Source organism: Anabrus simplex, chromosome 1 (assembly GCF_040414725.1).
Source record: "Anabrus simplex isolate iqAnaSimp1 chromosome 1, ASM4041472v1, whole genome shotgun sequence".
Lineage (NCBI taxonomy): Eukaryota > Metazoa > Arthropoda > Insecta > Orthoptera > Tettigoniidae > Anabrus > Anabrus simplex.
Window position 1 is genome coordinate 404,806,958 of NC_090265.1, and position 26,466 is coordinate 404,833,423.

Sequence of the window (26,466 nt, forward strand, 5' to 3'; positions counted from 1 at the left end):
TAAGCGACTGCAGCTATCGAGTTCGGTTTACTGAATGTTAGCAGGGGAATTAGAACGGTGGACAGTAAATGTTGGTCTCTTCAGTTCACGCTTCACGCCGTGCATGTTCACCATAGGATGGAACCTCCTTGTTGCTGATGGTGCTCCGGGAGAAGGGCTCGTTCTGTCTCTCACCGGATCATCTCCAGGCTCGCCGAGCTGAGTAGCTCAGACGGTAGAGCGGTGGCCTTCTGAGCTCTTCCACTGTTGTTGCTGTTCGGGCAATATGCCTATAGAGTATAGAACAGTTCCGAGGGTCCGTCCTGTTGGACTCTCCTGTCGGTATGTGACAACTCTGTTCGAAATAAGGGAAGTAGGAGCTGGCGTTATACGGAAACATGTTTCAGCTTTGACTTACTGGCACGTAACAGAACTCCTGCGGGGAAAATTTCCGGCACTTCGGTGTCTCCGAAATATCATCATCATCGTCGTCTCCAGGCTCTAATGCTCCTGTGAGTGCAATCTTATGGTGACCTCATCAGAAAATACGCTTCTCCACTTTTCCTAATTCCCTGGGCTATGAGTTGTTGCTCACCTCATACGAGCTGCACCATGGTGTGTTTTAGGAGGATCTTTCGGCGCAGGCGTCTTTGATATCAGTCCTCCGTCGTGCAGCCGATTTCACACTGTCTGATCTGACACTTTCACTCAGGTGACCCTCCAAAGATCTGGCGGAACGAGATGGCAGTAGCAGTGGGCAACAAATACTGATCCTCCCTGCGAGTCCGTTCTGGATCATCAACCGTTTGTGTCTACCTGAACTTATTCTATATTCTGAAGATATCACCATGACTCACTCCAACACGAGTGGGAACATCCACTTGTCGCCATCCATGTTGCAGCAATGTCACATGGGTCGGTAGATACAGAGTGGCTCTTGGCCAACAAGTGGCCACGGCTGGTCCGTGGTCCAACAGTTCTGCACTCTGACCGGCCAGTCGAGCAGAGGAGGGGTGGCCACGGCTCTACCGTGGCTCTATGCCTCTGCATTCAGGAGACGGGACAGGGCTGGACCTCGCGGCTGGCCCCAACCGTCGGCTGTCCTGAGAATGGTTTTACGTGGTTTTCCATTCTTCTGCACTAAGGCGAATGCCGGGACAGTTCCTAGTATAGGCCACGGCTGCCAACCCCCTCACTTTCTCCGTGCATCTCTTTCACCGTAACAAATCTCGCGGCCTGAGAGGCGGCGTCACCGTCTAAGATACCCGCCTCCCCCTTCAGGGGAGGAATGAAAACGTTTTTAGTAGTACCGATGCCACAGTTCGAAGGCGGTCTGTAGCAGAAATGGGTACTCTTGCCATCTTTACCTCAGTTCTACACATGCTGTCTGTACACCACCTACCTTACAATTGATGTTGTTAAACTGATGGACATGACAAATGCCTCTTATTGGACTATACTATTGAACTTGATCTGGGTTTAGCGTCACTAGATACTCGTATGTCTCAGACATTGACCTACAGTGCTTGCTGTAAACGTGTTTGAGGCATCGTGACATATTCCGTGTGAAATCGTAATATGCGAAAAAAAATTTAGAACTGTAAAATTTGAAACAACAGTTAGGCTATAATTTCTCTCTTAAAATGATTGTATGATATACATATATTTCAAAGCAGTGTAATTGATAATCCACACGTAACGCTTTTGTGCGACGGGAAATAAGTTCGTTGCCTCTGCACGATACGCAAAAATAGTTGAATTAATTTATTAATAATGGTTCGTGCATTCTCGAATATTGTACTACTGCGGACGATAGAACCAGAGTTCCTAAGTGCAGTCAATTATATTTGCAATAATAAATTTGTTGCCTTACTGATCTCCATTGTTTAGTATTGCCCGACTTTGTTTTGCGAAGGTGGAAAGCATGATAGATTCAATATACCTTATTTGTTAAGATAATTTTACTGAACAATAACACATTGTAGGGGTTATTAGGTTCCGCATCAGGTAGTTTCTGAATATGGCCCTCGCGTGTTTGAGTTAACCTCGTTCCAAGGCCTCTGAAATTAATGGTAATGACTCTAGTCGTGGAAATGTATTATAGCAGCTGTGGAATGTGTTCCTCTAATTAGGCGACTCCCAGTCCTACCTTAAGGAGGACGGACGTCGGTCAAGAAGAAGGAGAATTGTAATGTAATTGTATTTTAAGGTATGAGAATGCTTAGTTCTGTAGGGTACTGAAAGTTGAAAATGAAAATTACTGGCACTTGCTGATGATTACTTTTAATATGTATTAACTCTGCGATCAACGACCTGATATCTGAAGAAGGAAGAGAGTTCCGGTAATCGAAAATGAGGGAAAGAACCATGAAAGACTCACAGGTCTCACCAATACGTTGTCATCAGGTCGGAAAAGAACAAGAATGAGTGAGTGAGTGAGTGAGTCAGTCAGTGAGTATTGTAAGTAAGTAAGTAAGTAAGTGCCGTAAGTAAATTAAGGCATAAAAGGACTGCACCTGACTCAAGTGGAAGCAATGTCAGACTCAGCTGCGGTCCAGTAATTGTCACAGATGCAATTTTTGAGCACATAGGAGAAATGCGATGCGAGGTTATGTATATCCGGCTCTTTGGTTGAATAGCCGGCGTTGAGGCCGTCGGTTCAGAGGAACACTCCACACTACCAACCAACACAGAAACACGCTAGTGAAAACATCCCTACACATAGGTTTGGTGTAGGGGGGGGGGGGGCATCCGGCCGTAAAACAGGGCCAGATCCACATGTGCGACACAATTCGCACACGCGACCTTATCTGGGTATTGCGAGAAGTTATGTATGTATGTATGTATGTATCCCAGTGCTTACTTTCGGCCGGAACAGCGTTCCGGCACCTCCGAGGGATTTTTTTTTTGCACAGTGTTTTAAAGTCACTGGAACGTAGTCCACCCTGGAAAATTTAAAATAGTACCCTACACGTGTATGATTTCTCATTGTAAGTTTTATCACAAGTTTTCAAATATCGAAACATGTGACTTTTATGGGGAGGGCGGGGCGTATGGCTGAAAACGCGGCAAAATGTGTGGTGGGTATGTGTTTCGGTACCTAAAAATTTAATTAGCACTGATGTAGCCTATCCATATGTTAGTGAGATATATGCATTGATAGACTGAGAACTTTGCCGAGCAGAATGGCCTTCTGATTCCAACTTGGCAGGTTCGATCCTGGCTCAGTTCGGTGGTATTTGAAGGTGCTCAAATGCGTCAGCCTCGTGTCGGTAGATTTACTGACTCGTAAAAGAACTTCTGCGGAACAAAATTCCGGTACCTCGGCATCTCTGAAAATCGTCAAAAAGTAGTGGGACGTAAAAACAATAACATTATTTATTAGATTGAGCACAATGTATTTTGATTTGGATGATATGGTAATATGCATACCATAATTAATTTCGCTTTTCATTTTCATTGCTGATGCACGAGATCAGGTGGGGCTAGTTGTCAATGAGCAGATTGCTGACGCTGACTGAGCTGCTCTCCCGCCTATTCAGCGGGGAGGAGCGATCGATGAGGCCGAGGCGAGGGAGCCTGGGAGCATTGTCGCTCCTACCGCGCTAGCGACTACACCTCGCTGTCTGGTCGTCGCTCTCACCTTGTGTCATCTGACACACAATGTTGTTAGCATCCGTGTGGTGAAGGTCGTGTGTACTACCGCAAGTAAACACAAGGGAGTTCATCAGCCAGCTACCAGTAGAGAGCACAATCAAGGGCGTGTCGCTGCTCTTTAGCCTCGGTGTCCGCTAAGCTGATGACATGATACGCTTATCTTCTTTCACGTATATTTGCAAGAATACTCAGAATCATTTAATTCCGAATGATCCAACGAAACTGTGAAGGAACTGTTTTGTTTGTGTGTATAGTGCGTGCATTGGAGGACGGAGTGTTGATTATCATTACGTGATCATAAGGCAAAAGTTTTATTACTTTAGAAATTTGCCGTAAGGATAAGATGATAACAGGGTATGTACTTCCTGTTTCGTAGTAATAGGGTACTTGATTTTCGGCCGAAAGAAACTGGGCCAGTGTCTGTGTTTCACCTTAATTATCTGATAACGGAGTGATCACTTAAACGCTGTATCGCGAAGTAAAAATGAATGGCTGTTGCATGAATCACGCAATGTAGCTGCATTGGCGCTGTTTTTGTTGACTCCAGTGTAGTGTTTGTGCAAGCAAGCAGGTAGAAGGAAGATGAGAACAGTGCGGCGTTGAGGCGCTGTCGATCTCCCATGCGGCGAGTGTTGTACGGGTGCAGGGATGTGGCGTGGGACTGTTACGGGGTAAACTTCCTTGAGTGTGTGTGTGTGTTCCTTCCTAATCCTTCCAGTGCTCCAGTGGCGCGTGTCACTTGAAATTGGAGACAAGAAATATTGTATCACGGAAAAACAAAATTGTGTTAATTGTGTTAATCCGGTGAACGGCCAAAATATTCTGATTCTGAGTTTAACATCAATTCCGTAGTAAAGCCGAAATATGCTACATCGGATCTGGGTCACAGCGTAATTCTTTTTTCGGATTTTTTTTTCTTCTTAGGGACTTGATTCCGTTACTATCTGCATCGCATACCTTGATTTTAATTTTTTTCTCTTTCTAATTCTTATAACAACCACCGTCTGGTTCCTGTCTCTGACAACCGTGATAAAGCATGCACATTTAAGAGGAACTGCGATGAATGGATCGCTCCTGAATCATGGCGATTTGTGGCACCTGCCCTCATGTCTTCGTGTGCTCGTACATTTTCCAGACGAATGCTGGGAGTTCGGTCCATTATTCCAATCGCAGATAGACGGAATAATACACACTACCAAGACGAGTCTCTTACTGGCACGCAGTAAATACAGTAAATGTAGTTTACCGAGCGAGTTGGCTGCGCGGTTACAGTCACGTTGTTGTGAGCTTGCATTCGGGATATAGTGGGTTCGAACCCCACTGTCGGAAGTCGTGAAGATGCTTTTTTCTGGTTTCCCCATTTTCACACCTCACGAGTCTGGGGCTTTAATTAAGGCCACAGTAGCTCCTTTCACAGTCCTAGCCCTGTCGTATCCCATCGTCGTCTGAGACCTATCTGTTGGTGCAACGTAAAACAAATACCAAATATGGTTGTTAATGAAGTCGGTCACCAGCCCTGTGCTGTAAGGTTAGCGGCCCTTCCTCTTACCGGGAGGACGCGGGTTCGATTCCCAGCCAGTCCGATGATTTTAATTCTGGAACGAGTGCTGGAACTGGGTTCATTCGGCATTATGAGAAGAACTGATAAGTAGATTATTATGAGAGGCAGTGGACCCGGTCACGAATGCCAATCGATAGGGCTGAGAATGTCGTCACGCTGATATATTGACTTCACTATCTGTAGACCATCTGGTGGGGCAGCAGTCGTCTTGACAATCTTAGGCCCTGGAGGGCTGTATGTGCCGTTTTTTATAGATGAAGTTAGTTACTACCACGATTACAACAAAATACGTCGCTATGGCTGTAAATCTACATGCTGACATCATTATAGCCTTTCTCTTTTGAATTTAGTGACCTATATGGATGACAACGCGAACGAGGTAGATGTCACTTCACACGCATCAGTGTAGTCCAGTACTGTAGTTATGAATTTACATCTTGTGTCGTGAGAGCATTTGGGAGGTAGGATTAGAAATATTATATCTAAATGAACAAGCATTTAAAAATAAAATCCTGTTGTACATTTCGATAATACATTAACATGTTCTATTTGGACGTAGAAATGAAATCAGATGTTAACTTTATAAATGCGGAAATCTGTTTCATTTCTTCTCTCGTGATTGCTTATCAAAAATATTAAAACATGCGAATATGTTGTTGCGTTACACTTCCAAAGTCATATGAGTTTTCGGCACTTACGTATTTGTTTTCTATCTTACGCACATTATATACAGTAGATGTCAGCTATTGTATTTTATCTAACTGAAAATGAGTAAACTTCAATGGTATTGCCAATGTAGTCTGGCGCCTTGAGGCTGAATGATCAGCGTCGTGGCCTTCGGTTCAGAGAGCCCTGGGTTTAATTCCCGGCCGGGCCGAGGATTTTAACTGCGTATGGTTAATTCCTCTGGCTTGGAGACTGGATGTTTGTTTCCGTCTTGAGTACACTTCTGTTCATCTATATATGCTACTAACCACCTCAGAAACACTCATACTGATTTCATCCCTCCGTGTTGGTGTGTTGTCGTCGGAAGGGCATCCAGCTGTAAAACTTGGTCTAATCCACACCAAGTGCCCACCCCAATAAAAAAAAAATCGTATTCCCAATAAAATGATCGAGGAAGATTCTTGTTCCGTTACTCTTGTGTACTTAAACATGTTTCATATGGGCAGTAACAAACGCGAGTTTTTGTTCTCTGTTTTGGAATCCGTGATGAGTTCAAGAGTGGAAGGAGCGTACTGTACAGTTTGAAGCAACATCTGTGCCCGAAGCCTGACTCGAAATGGCTGTAGATGTAATATTCTTCATTTTACATCTCCATATTCGGCTTCGAGCTCCGTCGCTGTACGCGTATTCGATAAACATTTCTCTGCGCTAGAACTTCATGTGCGATGATGTATATTATATAGCATATATTGTCCACTGTAGAAGGCCTTTCACCACAATTTGAAAGTACAGAGACATTATGTTGTTTCTTGTGCCCATTTTAAATGACACAGTTGCCTTCACTCTCCTGTCATTAGTAATCATTTTATAGACAATCTTCGAGAGTTGCTTACAGTGTTGTTGAGTAGGATGGAGAATGACTGTATTGAAAAGACAACGAGAGAGAGAGAGAGAGTGTGTGTGTGTGTGTGTGTGTGTGTGTGTGTGTGTGTGTGTGTGTGTGGATGTTTCATGAATTCATTAAAAAAAAATAGTATAATGATGTAGGAGGGAGGACCACTGGAAAGCAGTCCCTCCCCAGAAATCCCAAGCTGAGAATAATACGTAAGTCATGTTATATTTTGTGTAATGATTTCTGCAAAACATTACAATAGTAGTATTCAGTTACTCAAATAAAAGTTCAAAATGTTTAGGAGTACCTATAGGGCGTTTTCACCCTTCACCCAGATATGAGCTTTCTTGAAAACACTTTCTGAAAATGCTCCCGATTGTGGTCTTTCTTTGTGCATTTTACAGATCGACTATAGATCAGCAGTTGCCAGCTTAACTGTAGTGTTCATTTTAATTTTCTTTGTAATTAACAAAGTTTGGCATAGCCATCTCAGAATAGATTTGGAATGTGCTCTATAATTATTGATGTTGCCTGTTTTTATTTTTTCCATCATTGATTCAAATAAGTTTACCGACAGTCAATTTAAAGAGGATGTTTTTAACTCCAAACTGAGTGTTTTTTTTGGTGGGGGAGGGTACCTTATTCAACATTTCCCATATAATTTTACTGTATATTTATCACCTATGTGTTTGAAATGATAGTTTGCTTGTTATAATTTTGACAGTTGTTTCCAATAGAAAATAAAGGATGTCAGAAGCTATTACTGCATGAGTGGCCCTATGAGTAACACCTTTCATAACATTGAGAGGCACAAGTTGTGCTCCGAATGTCACTAATCAGCATCATCCATACCTCAGCAACTTCCGTACTGCCACTGCCATAAATGAGAGTGGGACTTCTGTGAAAGTTACATTTTACTTAGGCCTGTTTCAAGAGACAGATGTAAAAACAGTTTCCATTAAGTAATAATGACAACAAGCAGAACCACCCAAGGTATGATAACATAATATCACAGAGAGATGATGGTGTGTAGTACTTTATATGTCCATTATTACCATGGAAACTTCCATTGAATGATTTCTTTGGATCTTATTAGCTTCTAGCAACAATTCTCTATACATTCCTATAACAAAACCTGAAACAAAAATCTACTAAAATTTGTAGTTTGGTGATAGCTGTACAATAAGAGGTTTGTTTTGTTTTGACCGCACTGGGATAGGTATAGGCTAATGTCTGAATCTTATGAGATCAGAATTCCCACTTCTTGTTAGATTTAAATGCTGTATAAAAGCTAATGGTATCATGCCATATAGAGAGGAGGGAAAGTGTGACTAAATCATTTCATTCTGTTTTAGTTCAGGTGAACCTGGAATCATTAACTCTATGGCAAGCTTTTTGCATGCAGATACTGGGTGTGGTCAGAATTTCCATCATATGTGTAGTATAAGTTGCTGTTGCATGTGTAAAAACAAATATTTTGTAGTTAGTTCATTATAGTTTGCTAATTTACCTCTTCCATTTTTTTTTTTTTTGTAAAATAATTTATCAGTACACATGTATGTTAATTTTATTATGTAGGCTTTCACTATGATACCTAAGGTGGTGAGACCAATTATTTCTGTTTCTGTCAGTTGGGAATTCATGGTGCTTAAATGTGAGAGACTTGTGTTAGTAGATTTTCTGTAGTATGGTATTAAGGAACCCGCAGTCAAGCACAAGCAACGGAGGGAGGTGGACGTGCTGAGCAGTTAGTAAGAGAGATGGGTATCTCCTTGGTGCAATATTGAGCAGTTATTGGAGGATAGCAGAGATGCAGGAGTATGAAAATGGTAGGAAGAATGAAAAGCAAAGGATTTCTAGAGAAGAGGATGGTTGTGGCATCGGTGGCCGTGGTGATGGCAATCTTACTAATTATTGGGGGCGTGGAACTGAACCCTGGCCTCGGTCCAGGAGGAAACATTGGTTGAATGGAAGTTGAGGCTATTAAAAGATTGTGAAGGAGGCGTGTCCAATTGAAGGAGCAGTCAACGGAAATTAAGGACATGAGGAGGTCCCCGGAGGAGAAAATGGAGAAGTTGAGACTGAAGACAGAAGATAATGCTGAGGAAGTAGTGTTTTTGAGAAAGAAGGTGAAATCTTTGGAAGAGAAGCTGGAGAAGGTGAAGAGAGAGGAGGCAATAAGCTGCCAGGAACGCACGAGGAAAAATATCTTCATCTGCGGTATACAAGAGGGAGTGAAGGAAAATAAAGTGGTTATAATGTTCAAGGTGGTGGATGTGATACAGAACAAAATGAAAATTAATTTTAGTCAAGTGGATATAGATGATGTGGAAAGAATGGGTAAAGTAAAAAGGAATAGGCCAAAAAAAGTGAAGTTATTATCCACCATCAAGGTGGTTAGGAATACTGATAACCTACAAGGCGAGAAAGTGTGGGTGAGAAGAGACATGGGGAGTGATGGAAGTAAATCATTAGAATTTTAAATAACCACCTAATGAGAGCCAGGAACTAAGGGCAGAGAGCTTTCATTAGGGGACAACACCTGGTGGTAGGGAATGGAAGATAGTTTAGAACGTGGTCTGTGAACAAGCTACATGAAATGGATAATATTCATAAACAAGAAGGGTTTTTGGTGTCAAACCAAGATGAAAAAGTTATAGAGAGGTCGAATTGCTATGATCAACCAGGCAGCGGCAGCACAAGCGAGTCCAAGGTACGTGAAGGCACTAGTGGAGAGAGCAGTACATGAAATGGATAATATTCATAAACAAGAAGGGTTTTTTGGTGTCAAACCAAGGTGAAAAAGTTATAGAGAGGTCGAATTGCTATGATCAATCAGGCAGCGGCAGCACAAGCGAGTCCAAGGTATGTGAAGGCGCTAGTGGAGAGAGCAGAGATCACCAGGACCAGATGGAAGGGGGGAACGATGAAGAAAGGAATGGGCTCGGCAGGGAGGAGTATCATGAAAGAATAGAGGGGGAACGATGTGAAAAAAGAAGTCAACTTCTGAGGAGGGAAGATCCTTGAGTTTGAAAGACCTGTGGGGGAAGAATAAGAGAGGTCAGGATGAGAAAGTGAATAAAGAGTGCTAAAAAATTAGTAAAAATGATGGGCTGGATGCAGAAAGAGAATGTGCGATAATAACAAGAAGTAGGGCAAGTAACTTGAGCGAAGGAGATAAGAACAAGGAAGGAAGAGGGTTGGTAGGGGAGAGAAATGTATAACTAGAATGGAAAATAGGTTTTGTAAATATAGAACAGGGCCTCTTAAATGCCCAAAATCTCACACGTGCAAACTGAGGTGCAGAGATTCTGTGCACAGTGCATTGGTCTCACTCAGTTCGGTTCAGACCAGCCCGTCGTCTCGGGGCAACTCGGCTAAGCTCGGCTCAACTCAGCTCGGATTTGGAGCACTACGGAGCAAGTGAGAAAGAGGGAGACAGGTAGAGTGAGCGGGACAGGCGTAGGGAAAGAGAGAGACAGCAGTATTGCTCCAAATCGAGGAGTGGGGGTCTGCACTTTGGTCAACCAAGCAGAGTTGTCTTTTGCACTGTGCACAGCGCAATGCACTGGTGCATGAACCCTGAGAGGCTCTGATATAGAAGGTTTGATATGCAAGATGGGGAATGAGAAAGTGATTAAATTCTTCTTCTTCTTCTTCTTCTTTTCTTCATGGGGCCTCTAAATATTAGTTCCTAATTAGTGTCGACCTCTAATATCTTTTACTACCATGTTTTTCCTTCATTCCCACCTAGATATACCTGCTCCCTTCACAAAGCTGCAGGTTGCTCTTATTGGGTCTTCTTGGATTTTTTCTCTGGTAGTCCTAGAGGGGAGAGTCTGATTCTACCCGGCGCCCCACGTTTGAAAAGTATGTGTTCAGCTGATTTCCCTGCTTCATTGCATTTCCTACATATATTGTCTCTTATTACTCCAATTCTATGTAGGTGTTTTTTCAGATGGCAGTGTCCTGTCAACAGTCCTACTACCCATCTTATATTTTCTCTGCTGAGTTTCAACAGTTCTTTAGTATGCTTCCTGTTTGGTCCACTTATCAGTTCCTTTGCATGCCTGTATCCTGGAGTACTTTTCCAGTTCTCCATTTGTTTCTTTTGTACCTATTTTCCTATGTAGTGTCGGGCTTGTCCATAGGAAATCCCACATACAGGTTCTTGGCCTACAAAATATTTTTCTGCCCCTTTCCTGGCCAGTTTATCTGCCTTTTCATTTCCTTCTATACCTGCATGCCGTGGTACCCATATTATTTTGACAATGTAGTACTTTGAGAGTTTCAGGAGAAGTGAATGGCAATACCATAGTGATTAAATTAGTAGAGAGTTTTGATATTGTAGCCCTACTAGGTGAAGAGGAGATGTTTACATGGAGAGGTTTTGTGGTGAAGAATAATACTAAAAGGAAGGAGAGGGCAAGGGGGAGGAACTGGGAGGTATTGTGGTCTTGATAAAGTAAGAGATTAGTGTGCGAATGGGAAACATCGAAAATGAGATATAGGAGGTGATCTGGATCAGATTTAATTTAGGGGATGTGGGGAGAGATAAAGAGAAGAACGTATGCTTGGCCTTTTTGTACAACGATCCAAAAAATTCGCCCTATGCGAATGAATTTTTATTTCGAGGATCTCTTATTGGAAATAAATGTGATTGCTGAGAAATATGAAGAAGTTAGGTTGTATTTGTTTGGGGATTAGAATGCAAGAATAAGGGGTTTATGCCATGCCTATAGTAAAGAGGTGGGAAGATGAAGGGATTGAGGTGTAGTGAAGCTAAAGAGTGCAATAGTTATGGTTTAAAATTGCTTGAATTATGTGGGGCAGGTAATCTGTATATCTTAAACGGTTGGTGGGATGGAGATAAGGAAGGGAAAATGACATATATTACGCCACGGGGAGGGGGGTGATAGATTTAGTAGTCAACATGGAGAATATGCTTGATAGAATTAAGACTTGAAGTAGGGGATTGGATCGAGTCTCATCATAGTCCGGTATATGTTAGGTTAAGTAGTGATGAGAGGGAGGTAAAGAGAAGAGGTAGTAAGAGAGGCTTAGGTAAGAGCTTGAGGTATCCTAAATATATATGATCGGATGAGGTAAAAATGGGTTTAGAAAAGTTGCTAGAAAATTATATGCAAATGGTTAAGATAGGATGGAAGGTGGCATTAAGGGAAGGTCACTTAGATAGGGCAGGTGAATTAATCGAGTACCCAATAAAAAGGGTAGCTAGGATAGCAAAGGTTAGTAATAGGAAGAACGAAGGGGGAAGAGGTTGGTATAATAATGAATGCAAGGAATTGAGGGTAGTAGTTATAGAAGCACTAGAGGAGTTCAGAAAATATGGAGGGAGTGAAAGCAGAAAGCAGTTTTGTGAATTAAGGAAAGAATATAAGGCGAGAATTGTTGAGAGAAAGAAATCATGGCTGGGAGAGCAGATGGAGGTGATTAATAGAGAATGTGAAATGAATCAACCTGATAAAGTTTGGGAAAGAGTGAATAAAATTAAGAGGGGGGGGGGGGGGTATGTAAAAACGAGACTGCAAAGATTGGGTGGAATACTTTAGTAAATTATTAGCTGCAAGAGACAGATAGAGAGAAACAAGAGGGAAATTGGTCATGCAGTGGGGATTAGTGGTGGAGATATATCTATCAGCTGGATAAAGAGATAACAGGGGATGAGATAATGGAAGTGGCAGAAAAAATAAAGAATAAGTCAGCAGGAGGTAGGAACGGGATAAATAACATATTTTGGAAAGAATGAAAAATAGCCAGATGAGGGAGGGTATACTAAAGTTATTAAATAAGGTATTTTAGAATGGGAGGTTTCCAGGAGAATGGCAAAAGGGAATTTAATGTCCAAAATACATAAAAAAGGAGATACAAATCTTCCGAGTAACTATAGAAGAATAACTCTGCTAGATTTGTTGAGTAAGATTTATACGGGCATTTTGGCTAATAGATTGAGAGATTGGGTTGAGGAACTCGGGATATTGTTGATTTTTCAGGGTGGGTTTAGAAAGGGTAGAAGGACGACTGACAATATAATGCTAGTTAGGATGATTCTTGAGAAATATCTGAGGAAGGAAAGGGGGAAAGTGTTCACAGCAGTTATTGATTTCGAAAAAGCATTCAATACATTGAGTCGAAGTGTGATGGTTGAAAAATTAGGAATAGTTGGGCTCTCAGGAAAAATTATATGTGCGATTGAGGCTACATATGGGACTGTTTACTGCTGTATTTGGGTGAAGGAAGGAGTGGTATGTGAGCTGATTGAATGTGACATGGGTCTGAAGCAGGGTTGCAGACTATCCCCTATTTTATTTTGAATATTTATAAATGATATTTTGCATGGACATGGAGGGGATGAATGAGCCTGCCCTGTCCTAGGAGAGATAGAGATCTCAGGTCATTATTAACATTATCGGGGGGGGGGGGGGGGGGGGGGTTCGCAAAAAAGCCTAAAGCTGTCTCGGAATATGCTAATAACTGGGTGTTGAAAATAAATTGTAACAAGACTAAGGTGTTGGTAGGCTGGAAAAATAAAACAAGAAAGAGCAAGAGGAAGTGGATAGTGCAGTTGGAATATCTGGGGGTCTTTATTAATAAAGAAGGGGGATTGGAGGACCAGATCAAAAAAGTAAGTGGAAGGGATTAGCAGCTATGTCAGTTAGAAACATCTTGGAAAGCAAATTCCTGGGAATAAGGTATGAAACACAAAGGATGGTTTATAAAATGGTGGTCGTAAGCAGAGTTCTTTATGGTTCTGAGGTGTGGAGGGTTGAAAAGGATAGAGATAAGTTAAATCAGATAGCTAGTAGATTCAGTAAGACAGTGATGAGTGTTCCGATTTGCACTGCCAGTTCTGGGACGTAGTAATTTCCGGGGAGTATATGGAAGTAGAAATTGTGAAGAGGGTACTGAGATATTGATGGGGATTAAAGAGAGGGGAAGGTGGCTTACTGTTGCAAGCAGCTTTCTGATATCAGATTGCAAGTAAGGATAGTGAATGCTGGGCTAATAAGGTAATAAAGATTATGGAAGGTCTGGGATTACGGTATTTGTGGTCTGAAGACTGGAGTACAAGGAGTAGAGGCTTATAGAAGATTGTTATAAGGAGGGTAAAGAATATACAGGGTGCGGCAGAAATACCTGACGAATTTCAGATGTAAATAACTCAGCAACGCAACAAGCCATTCACAATTTTGTTGTGCAGTTTAAAAGAGCAGGGTTTGCCATTTATGTCACATACAGTACATTGGAGCGAACTAAAGGTCGTATTAGCCGCAGCTTTCAGACAGGTGTTATTATCGTTGTGCACGCATTCTTGGCCTTGGAGAACACGTACATCGTCTCGTCCAGGCTAGTCAGTCAGCCAGCCAGTCGCTAGCACGGCGTGGAGTGGTGAACACCAAGGTTTCATGATTGAGACTTAATTAAAAAATACCGACTCTGTTACTACGACGCAGCGTTTGTTTCGCAGACACTTTGGGTTAGGCTGACATGAGAAAGTTCCGAGCAGGAACACCATTCTGTTATGAGTGAACAGTTTGAGAAAAAGTGGTTAGAGTGTGAAAATGAAGCCGCCTGGTAGGCCTCGTAGCGTCCGAACACCAGAGACCGTCCGTGCAGTGAGACACGCCGTTATGCAATCTCCTCAACTTTCGGTGCATAGGCATTCACTGCTCTGGGACTCTCGGATCGCACCGTAAGGAGGATTTTACACGCAGGCATGAAGTTCCATTCGTACAAAATGATGGGTGTTCAGAAACTCAGTGAACGTGATTGGGCCAACCGCAGAACGTGTTGTGAGACTATTCTGGAAGCTGTAGCAGCTGACACCAGTGTTCTGGCAAGTGATGAAGGGCACTTTCATTTGTCAGGCTACATTAATAAACAAAATTTTCGGTATTGGTCCGCAACCAATTCTTAACAGATCCATGAGTGACCTATCCACAGCGAGCGTGTTACTGTTTGATGCGCTGTTGCTGATTTCGGAATTGTAGGCCCTTACTTTTTTGAAGAGGAGAACAGAACTGTAACAGTAACATCGGATTGTTACGTACAACTGTTATGCAACTTCCTGCAGGCGATACTCACCGACTTAGAGAATCTTGCAGCGTGGTTCCAACAAGATGGTGCCACTGCACACACAGCCAGGGCATCGATGGGTCTCCTCAGAGAAATATTTCCAGGACATCTCATCTCCTTACGGGGTGACGTTCCATGGCCAGCCCATTCCCCTGACCTCGCCCCGTGCGATTTCTTTCTGTTGGGATATTTGAAGGATCATGTCTTCCGACATAAGCCGCGAACACTAAATGACCTGAAAGCTGCCATCCGTGAAGAAATCAAGGCAATACCACAAGACATGCTCAAGCGAGTCATGCTGAACTTCAGAGAGAGACTTCAGAGGTGCTTCGAACAGGACGGTCGGCATTTGGATGACATTATCTTCAAAACCTAGTGTGTATGTGTATGTGACGCAAATGGCAAACACTACTCTTTCCAACTGTGCAATAAATCTTTAAATGGCTTGTTGCTTTGCCGAGTTTTTACCTTTGAAATTCGTCAGGTATTTCTGCCGCACCCTGTACAACTGAAAACTTGGAGGGAGGAATGCTGGAAAAGACAGACACTAGACATATTTAATAGGATTAGTTTAGTTAGTAGGATAAGAATTAGCAACATAGACATATCGGTGAGAAGTGCTTTTTATGGTGGTTGATGGGTTTGTATAAGAATAGAGGGTGGATAAGAAATGAAGATGTATTTTATTTGGTGAAGTAAGGGCAGATTACCATCTGATATTTGAGTGTAAAGATACAAAAGGAGTGAGAGAAAAATTATTGAGTGAGAACAAGATAAACAAGTTACGCCAGACTGGTAATGAACAAAAAATTATTTGGTGGCTTGTGTAAGAATGGAAATGTGCGGATAGTGTATGTAAATATTTAAGTGCAGTGAGGAAATTGTATATTAAGAAATTAAGAGTAGGGAATATTTTTAGGGAGTGAAGGGCTTAACAGGGGTTACGAATGATGTTTTATTTTTTATTTTTTAATGTCTGTTTCTTATCGTGACATTAGGTAATGGTAAACACTTGGTGGCTTGTTATGATATCTTAATATATAAAATTAATAGAGTAAAGACAGAAGGACATGTTGTGAAGGTGCTTTGCAAGTAGCTGTGTCAACGCATATGATAGGAATGATAGGAGAGGAGAGGAAAGGAAAAGAATAGGTGGTGGAGTGCTTCCCTCCCCCTCCCCTGCCTAACAGCAGGTTAGCCGTTGGGATGTGGTGGTGGTGGGGGGATGATCCAAGAGAGGGAATAACATGTTGACACAGTTCATTGTCATAGGCTTGACTAGTGTAACCTTTTTTATGTTTATTTTGTTGTTTTTTATATTTCCTCTATGTAGCTGATGGAAAAATCTGTAGTGTTGTAGAAGGAAATAAAGGTAAAGGTATTAAGGAACCCTTTTTTCAGGGCGAAATTCCATTAACCGGTGTCTCTTTAGATCAATAGTTAGTTATTTCAAGTCACCTCTTACCTATTATTGGTAAAATGTTGTAGATGTTTGCACTTGTGGTGTTAAAGTGGCTGTAGAGTTGTAGTGTCATTCTTAGTGCTTTCTTTCAGTCAGGTTTGGGGATCTTTTTTAGCAGTTCTCTTCACAAACTCTTTTATCTATTATATCTATATTTATTTATTACAAAAATAGCACATGAACAATAAAATAAGTAGGAAGCAACTTACTTTACTTTTATATGTATGAAATTTTCAACTACAGCAAGTAATTTCGTTAGTGGCTTAGTTCTGAGGTAGCATACTTTTTGTGGTAAAACACATCAGTTTAATTATCTTGTGTTTATGATAGGAACTATGAACACTAGGTAGGTATTAGTCTTTACTTTTTAAATTTTATTTTATGGGACTTTCTTGTTGTAACTTACATGGAATATTTCTGCATGCCCTATTTAAAGGATGATATCCCAAATTTGCCTGTTCAGCCATTAAAAAGAAATAATTTGTATCCTAGTTTTAGCAGTCTGAGATTAAGATACATTTAGCAACTGGTGTGTATTTTGATATTTTCTGTGTCATTTTGTATGCATGTGTAGTTTTTTAATAGTGAATTCAGTATTACTTGTTTGTGTATAACAGTTAAGAGATGTACCAACTTAACTGTTCTCTCAGATATAGGTGAATTATTTTGTTACAGTCTTCTTAAAATGGAAAGGATTCATTATGAGACAGAGAAAGAGGTTTGCCAGGCTGAGTAGCTCAGACATTACAGTCTTCTGAGTTTTCTGATCTTCTCAGCTCAAGTTAATAGGTTCAGTCCCTGTTTAGATTGGTGGTAAATTCACTGGCACATGAAAGAACTCTGCAGGAGAAACTTCCAACACCTTGGCGCCTCCAAAAACTGTAAGAATTGTTTGTGGGACATAAAACGCAAATGATGATGATGATGATGATGATGATGATGATGATGATGATGATGATGATGATGATGTATGCCTTTTCAATGAAGAAAGGTATAGACAAAAGAAGGATATAGTTCAGTCTGATAGCCCTTTAAAGATCAAACGTAAAAGGAAAACAACTACAGGATGACATAACCTCAATCTACTGAACAGCAGTAAGCACAATAATGTATCTTCCTAAGAATTTGGAAACATCGTTTGGAAAACAGATAAGCCAACTGTACTCTGTAGTAATCTTCACAGTAAACTCTACTATGCTAACTTTATAGATAATAACTTGTCCAACTTCTTCTGTTTTTAAATACAATAGAAGTTGAAATATGTTGTTTTACCATTACAGTAATGCAAGAGAAGGGCGTCAGTTTTTAATATTCAGAAATAAATATAGCTGTGTATCTATGAAGTAACCAAATTCTACAATATTCTCAGTTCTGTAACAACTTCTTTTAGTTACCTATTTCATAAAATTCATACTTGATTTCTGTTTGTCTACAGATTCTAAAAGTGTCAGTGAATAAATCTCACTTCAGGAGCAAATTACAGTTTGTTAAAATGATTAACATTTTGTCTACAAATTATTAATATATAGGAAGCCATGTCTTCTTTTCTCTCTTATGGTAATGAAGGAGTAAATAGTAAGTACACAGAATTGTTGATGATGTGCTTTTATGGGGAGAGACAGAAGCTGAAGTTCAGAAGAAACTTAACAAATGGAACAGTACATTCAAACATTTTTGGACTGAAGATGAGCAAAACAAAGACAGTGGAAATGACCATCAACAGGGAAGGAACAAGCTCAAATATATTTTTGGAAGGCGCAAAAATCGAATCAGCTCCCCACTTCAAGTACCTTGGAACCACAATCTCGAAAGACAACACTGTTAGGCAGGAAATACTCAGCAGGACACAGAAAGCACCAAACTTCTACAGTCAAGTCAGAAATCTTCTCTGGGAGTGCAGAATATCACAAAAAGCAAAAACAATCATGTACCACACTTACTTTGTACCAATCCTCACGTACAGTTTAGAGACATGTACCCTACTAAACAAAGACCTCAGTAGAATCCAAGCAACTGAAGTGAGATTCATTAGAACCATGAACCAAACTACCAGAAAGGACAAGATCAGAAATGAAGTGAATAGGAAAGTAGCTAGTATCGAGGTTCCTATTACCAGTGTCATAAAGAAACGCAGACTTCTGTGGTATGAGCACATAATGAGAATGAACAGGGAAAGGCCTGCCAGAAAATATTTTGACCTTAAGCTCATAGGAAGAAGACCACAGAGAAGACCAAGAAAACGCTGGATAGAGACTGTAAGATCAGATGTAGAGGAGAGGGGACACAAATGGGAAGATGTACTGGAACAGAAGATGTATGAAGACAGAAGGAGATGGCGAGCGCTTGTACACCACACCCTGGAAACTGGAGTTGGGAAACGATGATGTTGATGATGATGATGATGATGACAGGAACAGAAAAAAAAAATCATGCATATAAAACCTTACACCCTCCCATCTTGATTTAGTGGTAGATAAATAAAAAATAACACAATGAAAAATACATTAAACACAGCTAAAATGCAGGGAAAGGAAGAAGCACAACAAAATTAACAAACATTTTGGACAGTATCCTGAGTGTCCGACTCGTTGGCTGAATGGTCAGCGTACTGGCCTTCGGTTCAGAGAGTCCCGGGTTCGATTCCTGGCCGGGTCGGGGATTTTACCCTTCATTGGTTAATTCCAATGGCCCGGGGGCTGGGTGTTTGTACTGTTCCCAACATCCCTGCAACTCACACACCACACATAACACTATCCTCCACCACACATAACACTATCCTCCACCACAATAACACGCAGTTATCTACACATGGCAGATGCCGCCCACCCTCATCGGAGAGTCTGCCTTACAAGGGCTGCACTCGGCTAGAAATAGCCACATGAAATTATTATTAGTATCCTGAGTATCTGCAAATTCAGTTTTTGAAGCACTTTAATTCACCTGCTATTCCTGGTGCTCCTTGTTGATACCCCTTTTCTTGAGGAAAGACAAGATGATTCAGCAACCTTATCAGGAACCATCACTTCTTCCACCCATTCAGCAGAGACTCCTAAAGGATAAACCCGTTAGATTGGTCTAAGTAAGGTAGATGTTACAGGCCACAGTCTTACTAGGTGGGTATCATTATCCTTCTCACTTAGTTTACAGGAGTATACCTTTTACCCCACCTATTCAATACAATACAATACATTAATTGTATTGAATAGGTGGGGTAAAAGATATACTCCTTTTGCAAACGTGAGATCGCTGTATTCAATACAGAACAAAAATGAGAGTGATGGTTTATAATATCATTATCCTTGCCAGGCAAAATCTGAATAACCCACCCCACTGGCCATTCTGTCTGTTTTGCATTTCCATTTGCTATTAGGACTATGTCTCCTAATTTTATTTCACTTTCGCTACCTTTTACTTGTGACCTCTGGATTAATAGACCTGAATACTCTGATCTAAATCAGTTGCAGAGATCTGTCCTGATCTTTTGCCTATACTGGAACCTCTTGTTGAGGGAATTTCCCTCAATGAAATCACAATCTGACACTTAAGTTTTGGAGACATCATGCAAGAGTAATGCTGGTGACAAGGGAAATAGTTCTCCATCAGTCTTGGAAATATAGGTTAATGGTCTGGAATTTATAAGTGATTCTGTGTCATAGAGGACAGTGGTCATTTCTTCGCAGGAAAGCAAAGTTTTACCCAGTACCTTTTGTAGAATCTGTTTTATAACTCCAATTAACCTTTGCCAAATTCCACCCTACTATGGAGCTGCTGGGGTAATAAACTTCCATTCAATTTTCCTAATTCTATCATATCATGCAATATGATCCCAGTCAACTGATTTGAGCTAATTTGAAACTCCACTAAAATTTCTCCCATTATCTGAGTAAATAATTGCTGGTCTCCCATGGTGAGGAATGAATCGTCGAAGACCCTGCAGAAAGTTTTCTGAAGACAGTGAGGGCAACAATTCAAGATGCACTGCCCTATAAACAGCACAAGTAAACAAAGCAATCTAGACTTTGGCATCACCTTTCAGATAAAGGGGTCCAGCTGAGTCAATATCAACCATTTCAAACACAGATGAATCTTTGATTTGGTCTTTAGGAAGAGGTGCTCCTGGGATGTTTAAATTATGTCCTATTTACCTCAGGCAAATTACACATTTTGACAGTAATTTTTGGACATTTTTCCTGGCTTTCAAAATCCAGTATTGTTCCTTCAAAATATTAAGCAGGATCTGGATGCCCACATGTGTATTATTTTTGTGTTCATTTGTACTGTAATTAATCAATACACTACAGGATGAGAGGAAGGCAGATCGATTGGTGCACAAAAATACTCGTTATCTTGCCTGTTGGCTAGTTTTGTCTTTAACCTAAGAATGCTTTCTTCATCTTTGTATGCCCTTAGGCTACTTAAATTGTCATCTTCTGAAATGATCCTCTTGTACAAGCAGGATTACTAATTTTTCGGCCAAGCAGATCTCTTTACATAATTCCCCACTTCTTCTCAAACTTTGTATTCTGAGAATTATGGATGAATTTCTTCATCCACGCAATCATTTGAATAATTTTGTCATAGCATGAGAAGTATCTGCAGTACCAACTAAAAGCCATGGCATTTACACTGTTCATTGTGCTCTTCTTAGGACTGTTGCACTAATAACGGGTAAATGACTCCTTCGCAAGACAACTCACTGAGTGTGAAGATTCACTCACTTCTAGAGAGATTAGCTGTTCATCCACTAATACCTCTACAAGGGCCACTCTTGTTCAGGTTTCTTAAGCCAGTCTGGTCCCTCCCACCATTTCAATGTCAATAGTTTATCTGCCTGGCATCCTCCTGAAGCAAAATCTGCAGGGTTTTGGTGTTCAGACATAGTCTTCCACAGTTCAGGCTTCAACTGTAGATTTCTTGTACCCGATTGTTTACAAACACAAACCATTTGTCTTACTTCTGGATCCAAGTCAAAACGGTGGTAGATTCTGTCCACAAATGCAAGTCAGTATCTTTCCAATCAAGTGTGTCCAGCACAGACTTACACAACCTAGCTCCTACCAGTGCTGCAATCAACTCCAGTCAGAGAATGGTGACTGCCTTAATAGGAGCTACTCTTGCTTTAGCTGGCAGGAGACTTATCTTAACCAAACCATTGACTTCCTATTTTATGAACACAATTGCAGCATAAGCTAGTCTAATGGCATCACAGAAGGTATGAACACTCACTACAGAGTTGTTGGTAGCATAGTGGAAGTAACGTGGGACCTCCAACTGTTAAAGAAGGAAAAGGCCTTGGTACCAAGTCAAAAATTCCATTCTAGTATCTGTGTCAACTGCCTCATCCCAAGATATCCCACTCTTTCAAAGTTTTTGTTGTAACAGTCTGCGAATTAACAATAAGGGGCTGGCAATCCCTATGAGGTCAAAGATATTCTGGGCTACTGAAAGAACCGTTCTTTTCGTCACCTCACCTAGCACAAAATTGTCCAACCATTCTAATTTCAATGAATAGCCACAAAGATCTGTACATAATGTGAGAGGTCTGAGAAACTCTTTATCCTGATAGTGTTGAGTGACTAAGACTGGATGATGAGGAAAATTAATTAAGGCTATCATAATTTAAGAAGAAAAGAAAGAGTGTCTCAGGAGAGAAATATCAGATACGTATTTTAATGATGATAATGGACATAATATGTCATAACAGACTCTGAATCTAATTCTATTGTACAACCAGTCTGGTTGACCTTTTTCACTGTTGAAAGTTGGTGTAAGAGGATTGTGACTGAACCCTGGGTCATTGTATAATGATCATCCAGTCTTTTTGGGCCCATTTTGTGTTGTATTATGTGGATAGTCGGATATTATATCATTTAATGGGGGGGAGAGTGGTGATTATTGTTTTAAGAGGAAGTACAACTTGGCAACCAACCTGTATTAGTACTAACCAGAGGGAACAAACTGTCATTTTGAAGAATGAAGGTATTGGCTAGAGAAAGACAAGGGCCACAAAGGGTGTAAAAATGAAAGACTGAGTTTACTACAAGAAGTCTACAGTTGTCAATACACTTAAATCATAACGTACAAGTTACCTTCACCTCGTCACATGATTCAACTGTCAATAAACTCACATTCTTGACATTCTAACATCGCTTCAAATTGAGATGGTCCACAGAGGTCCAATTTTAACACTGTTCTTCAACCTTTAATCTACAACTTTTTATCTTCTCATCAATGTGTTCTACATTTCTACCATATGCCTATGACTTTAGTCTTTTCTCTCCTAGAAAGGAATATAGTGATCTCTTGACTAACCTTCAACATTATTTTCTCAATATTACTTTTTGAATAAATTTTACTGATCGTCATTCTCGTCAGAGTCTAATTGTAACCGCCAATCACTCAACTTAATTTTATAGCAATCTTACTACTTGTTCATCACAGTCTGTTACTTTGTCCATTTTACTTGTAATAGCAGCCATTTAATGTCAATGATTTTAATACTTTTACCTTTGTAATTCTTCACATGGTAACAAAAAAATTTAAAACCAACATTGTTATTTTTAATTTTAGTTTAAGTCTCTTCAAGATTTTTTAATTTAATTTAACCTTATTATATGTTAATCAAGTGTTTATTTTTATTCCGAGGTTAAGACAATGGCTGATGATGCCTTCATACTAGGTGAAACATGTACCATTTTTAGTTAATAGATCAATGCAAATCATCCAAGACAATGACTTATTGTATTGATTAGGTGGTCAATTTAATAAATAACTTACTGTTATTATTCTAATCAAATATCATCAATATGGACCAAAAATGATATTTATTACATGTAAGTGGTATGTCCCAAGCTGTCAGTGGAGAGATGGCGTGGGAGGAGATCAGTAGACGAATAAGTTTGGATGGTGTCTTTAAAAGTAGGAAAGATCACAATATGAAGATAAAGTTGGAATTCAAGAGGCCAAATTGGGGCAAATATTCGTTTATAGGAAGGGGAGTTAGGGATTGGAATAACTTACCAAGGGAGATGTTCAATAAATTTCCAATTTCTTTGCAATCATTTAAGAAAAGGCTAGGGAAGCAACAGATAGGGAATCTGCTACCTGGGCGACTGCCCTAAATGCAGATCAGTAGTGGTTGATTGACCAAGGGAGGTCGGATAGGAGAGATGAAAGTGAGGAACTTGGCACAAGTAAGTGGGAACAGTGCCAGGACTCAGATAAGGGCTCTGTAGTCGCCAACCAAAGCACCGTAGTTAAGAGTCCCTAGGGCTCCTTTTAATCGCCTCTTCCGACAGGAAGGGTATACTGTGGGTGTTATTCTACTGCCCCTACCGACAGCAGGATATTGGACGAGAGATAGCAGCAGTTTGTACTTCGAGCCAACTATGTATGGGATGGTAAAATGCTATCTTTTGTTTTCTAATCATTAGACACTTATTTGGCATCATTCAAAATGCAAATTGTCCCCGCCTTTTATTAAATACTAATCTATAAATTGTTATCAACATTAGAAATTGAAATACTAATACCAGTGCATATCATTTTCTGTTTACTGTTACTCACCAAATCTTGAATTTATTCAGAATTATTTTCAACATTTTAATAAATCTACTTAGGGAGTACTTGTTCTGTTTCACGAACTTCACAGGATAATGCACCATCAGTTTATGCTAAACATGAGCGTTGTTTTCTACATTTGTACCCAAGTTTTTCTTGCAGCTTATACTTGTTGAATTTCAATTTTATTTTTCTTGATGAACCACTCTTTGTGACTTATGTTGACAGATGCCAAAGTGGAAATGGAAACATTTATTGTTCAAGATTTCCTCTCCATTTAGAAAACATGTCCTTTCTGAATTTCTTCTGTCGGGTGTTAGAAAACACTCATCAGCATCGTCAGTATTCCAGACCAGTCTTTCATCTTGAGCAAAGTACTTGACACTGAAAGCTGACATATGTTTCAGAATTACTTCAAACAACAGTAACAGTAAAATATGTATTAATAATCAAAATATGCATGTATCCACTAATTACAAAATGTCAACTATTCTAATTATTCATATTAAAATGTTTAATTACGTACTTTACAATATGAATTTGCAGATAGAGTTATTACAACTGTAGTTTTAATCCTCTTTTTATGTAAGATTTGTCTTTCTGGCAGCCTCCAAATGGGGGAAGTAGAAATAAATGCATTTCACTTTCTCAGTATTCTTTTTGTTGGATTTGAACATTCCACATAAAATTACCATCATCACAAACATTCACTCACAGATGAAAATAACGGTTGTTTACTAAGTGCATGAATATTGCCAATTGTGGGTTCTTAGATGCCTGAAAATATAGTTCTAAAATCACAAGCTCCTTGTAATTGTAAAGCCTGGTTATTCTTAGTCAGTTGACAGATTAAGAGAGTGATCAACTTCAAATACCTGGGAGTTACAGTAACTGAACAGCTACGGTAGATCCTGAAAGGAAATCAGACAGAGAATAGGAATGGCAAGGAATGCTTTCACAAAATTGAAGTCCTTCTTTTGCAATGACAATGATAAATCTAAAACCAAGGCAGAGAATGGTCGTGAAGCTTATGCATGGTTTGTTCTGTTATATGGTGCAGAAACATGGATACTCAAGAACACCTCCGTTAAACACTCTAGAAGCCTTTGAAATGTGAACTCATAATAGAATGCTGAGGATTTCATGGGTTGCTCTGGTGTCAAATGAGAAAGTGCTGAACAAGGCAAAAACTTAATAGAGAATTCATGATTACAATCAGAAGCAGAAAGATCTCTTACTTTGGCCATATACTAAGGAATAACTGCTACCAGATCTTACAACGGTTATTAGAAGTCAAACTTGAGAGTCAAAGAAGTATTGGAAGAAGAAGGTCATTGTGGATAAGAAACATCAAAGAGTGGACTGAAATTTCTAGCACTGTAGTTATTCTGATAACAGATCGCAATGCCCTCGCCTTACTGATCGCCAACATCAGGGGAGCCTGACATGGCTCAGGAAGAGAAAGTTAATAATTTCTGCTTTAATTTTCTCATTCTTTTCTATGCTGTTTTTTATTGGACTTGTGCCTTGTCACTGTTATTCACAATATGGGCCCTTGTAAAAATTACATCATTACATCAGCCAGTTAGCCTCTGCATCCTCCCAGTTATCGATGTCAACTTTTCACTTCTTAAAATCAGATTTTAGAAAGTCTTGGTATTGTTTTTGCTGTCCTTCTTGATTATGTGATGTTGTTCATCCTTCAATTGACAATACATCATGTGCTTTGGCAGGCATGTGAAAGGCATGCAGGTGATGTGGTTGACCGATTGAACTTTATGTTTGATAATTCTTGCCTCAATGCTCATGGTAGTGGCCCCCTTAGACACTGGTATTTGCTAGATGGTCCTGCAAGGACAAATATTTCAGTATCATAATTAGAGAATGCCAAGTTTTATTTCTTTAGAATAACCCTGCTTTTATTAATGTTGGATTTGACAAAAGCCTGGAGTTGGTAAACTGAGGGATTTATGAAATGATGTGTAATACAGAAATATTAGTCCCATCTTGAGTATTAACCTGACTATAGTGCTACATTACTGTGTTTTGTCTGGCCATAGTCTGATCTGTGAACATTGATACTTTTGTTCATATTTTACAATTTAATTGAATTTAAAAACTTTTGCTACATATATGATGAACACAGTATTGACCATGGAAATAGGAAGGCATTCGGGAAAAATTCTCAATTTTTTTATATGTCTTGCTTTTCAGTCTGATACAGTGGTTTAAGAATATATTGTAGTAGCTCTTCTTAAACGATTTGCCATATTATATTGCTGTTGATAGCACTTAAGTTAAGCATTGTTGTTTATTGATATGTTACAGAGTGGACTGTGTGAAGCCAGTGACATGGAATCATCTCGCGGCACCAGTATTCGTATCCACCACCTGACAGCTGCTTCAAGCTCCCCACCTGAAGGAAGATCCCGTTTCCCAAAACTGGATGAATGTGCTCATTTCCATTATGACTTCGTAGAACTTGGGCCATTCCAGGTGAGAACTCTTAGGATATGAAACTTTCTTTTCTCTGATCCTTGATTTTAAAAATCTGAGATTGGTGGTAACTCTTCCTACTAGGGACCTATTAAT

At 40.1% G+C, this 26,466-nt stretch overlaps 1 protein-coding gene across 1 annotated transcript in view; it reads left to right on the plus strand.

Annotated features, from left to right (window-relative positions):
- Window positions 1-14,514: 14,514 nt before the first annotated feature.
- Window positions 14,515-26,466, plus strand: part of CdGAPr (GTPase-activating protein CdGAPr) — a 157,755-nt gene continuing 145,803 nt past the window's right edge. The window contains exons 1-3 of the mRNA XM_068227130.1: window positions 14,515-14,613; window positions 14,851-15,117; window positions 26,203-26,370. Coding sequence (XP_068083231.1) covers window positions 14,515-14,613; window positions 14,851-15,117; window positions 26,203-26,370 — 534 coding nt within the window. The remainder of the gene's footprint in view (window positions 14,614-14,850; window positions 15,118-26,202; window positions 26,371-26,466) is intronic.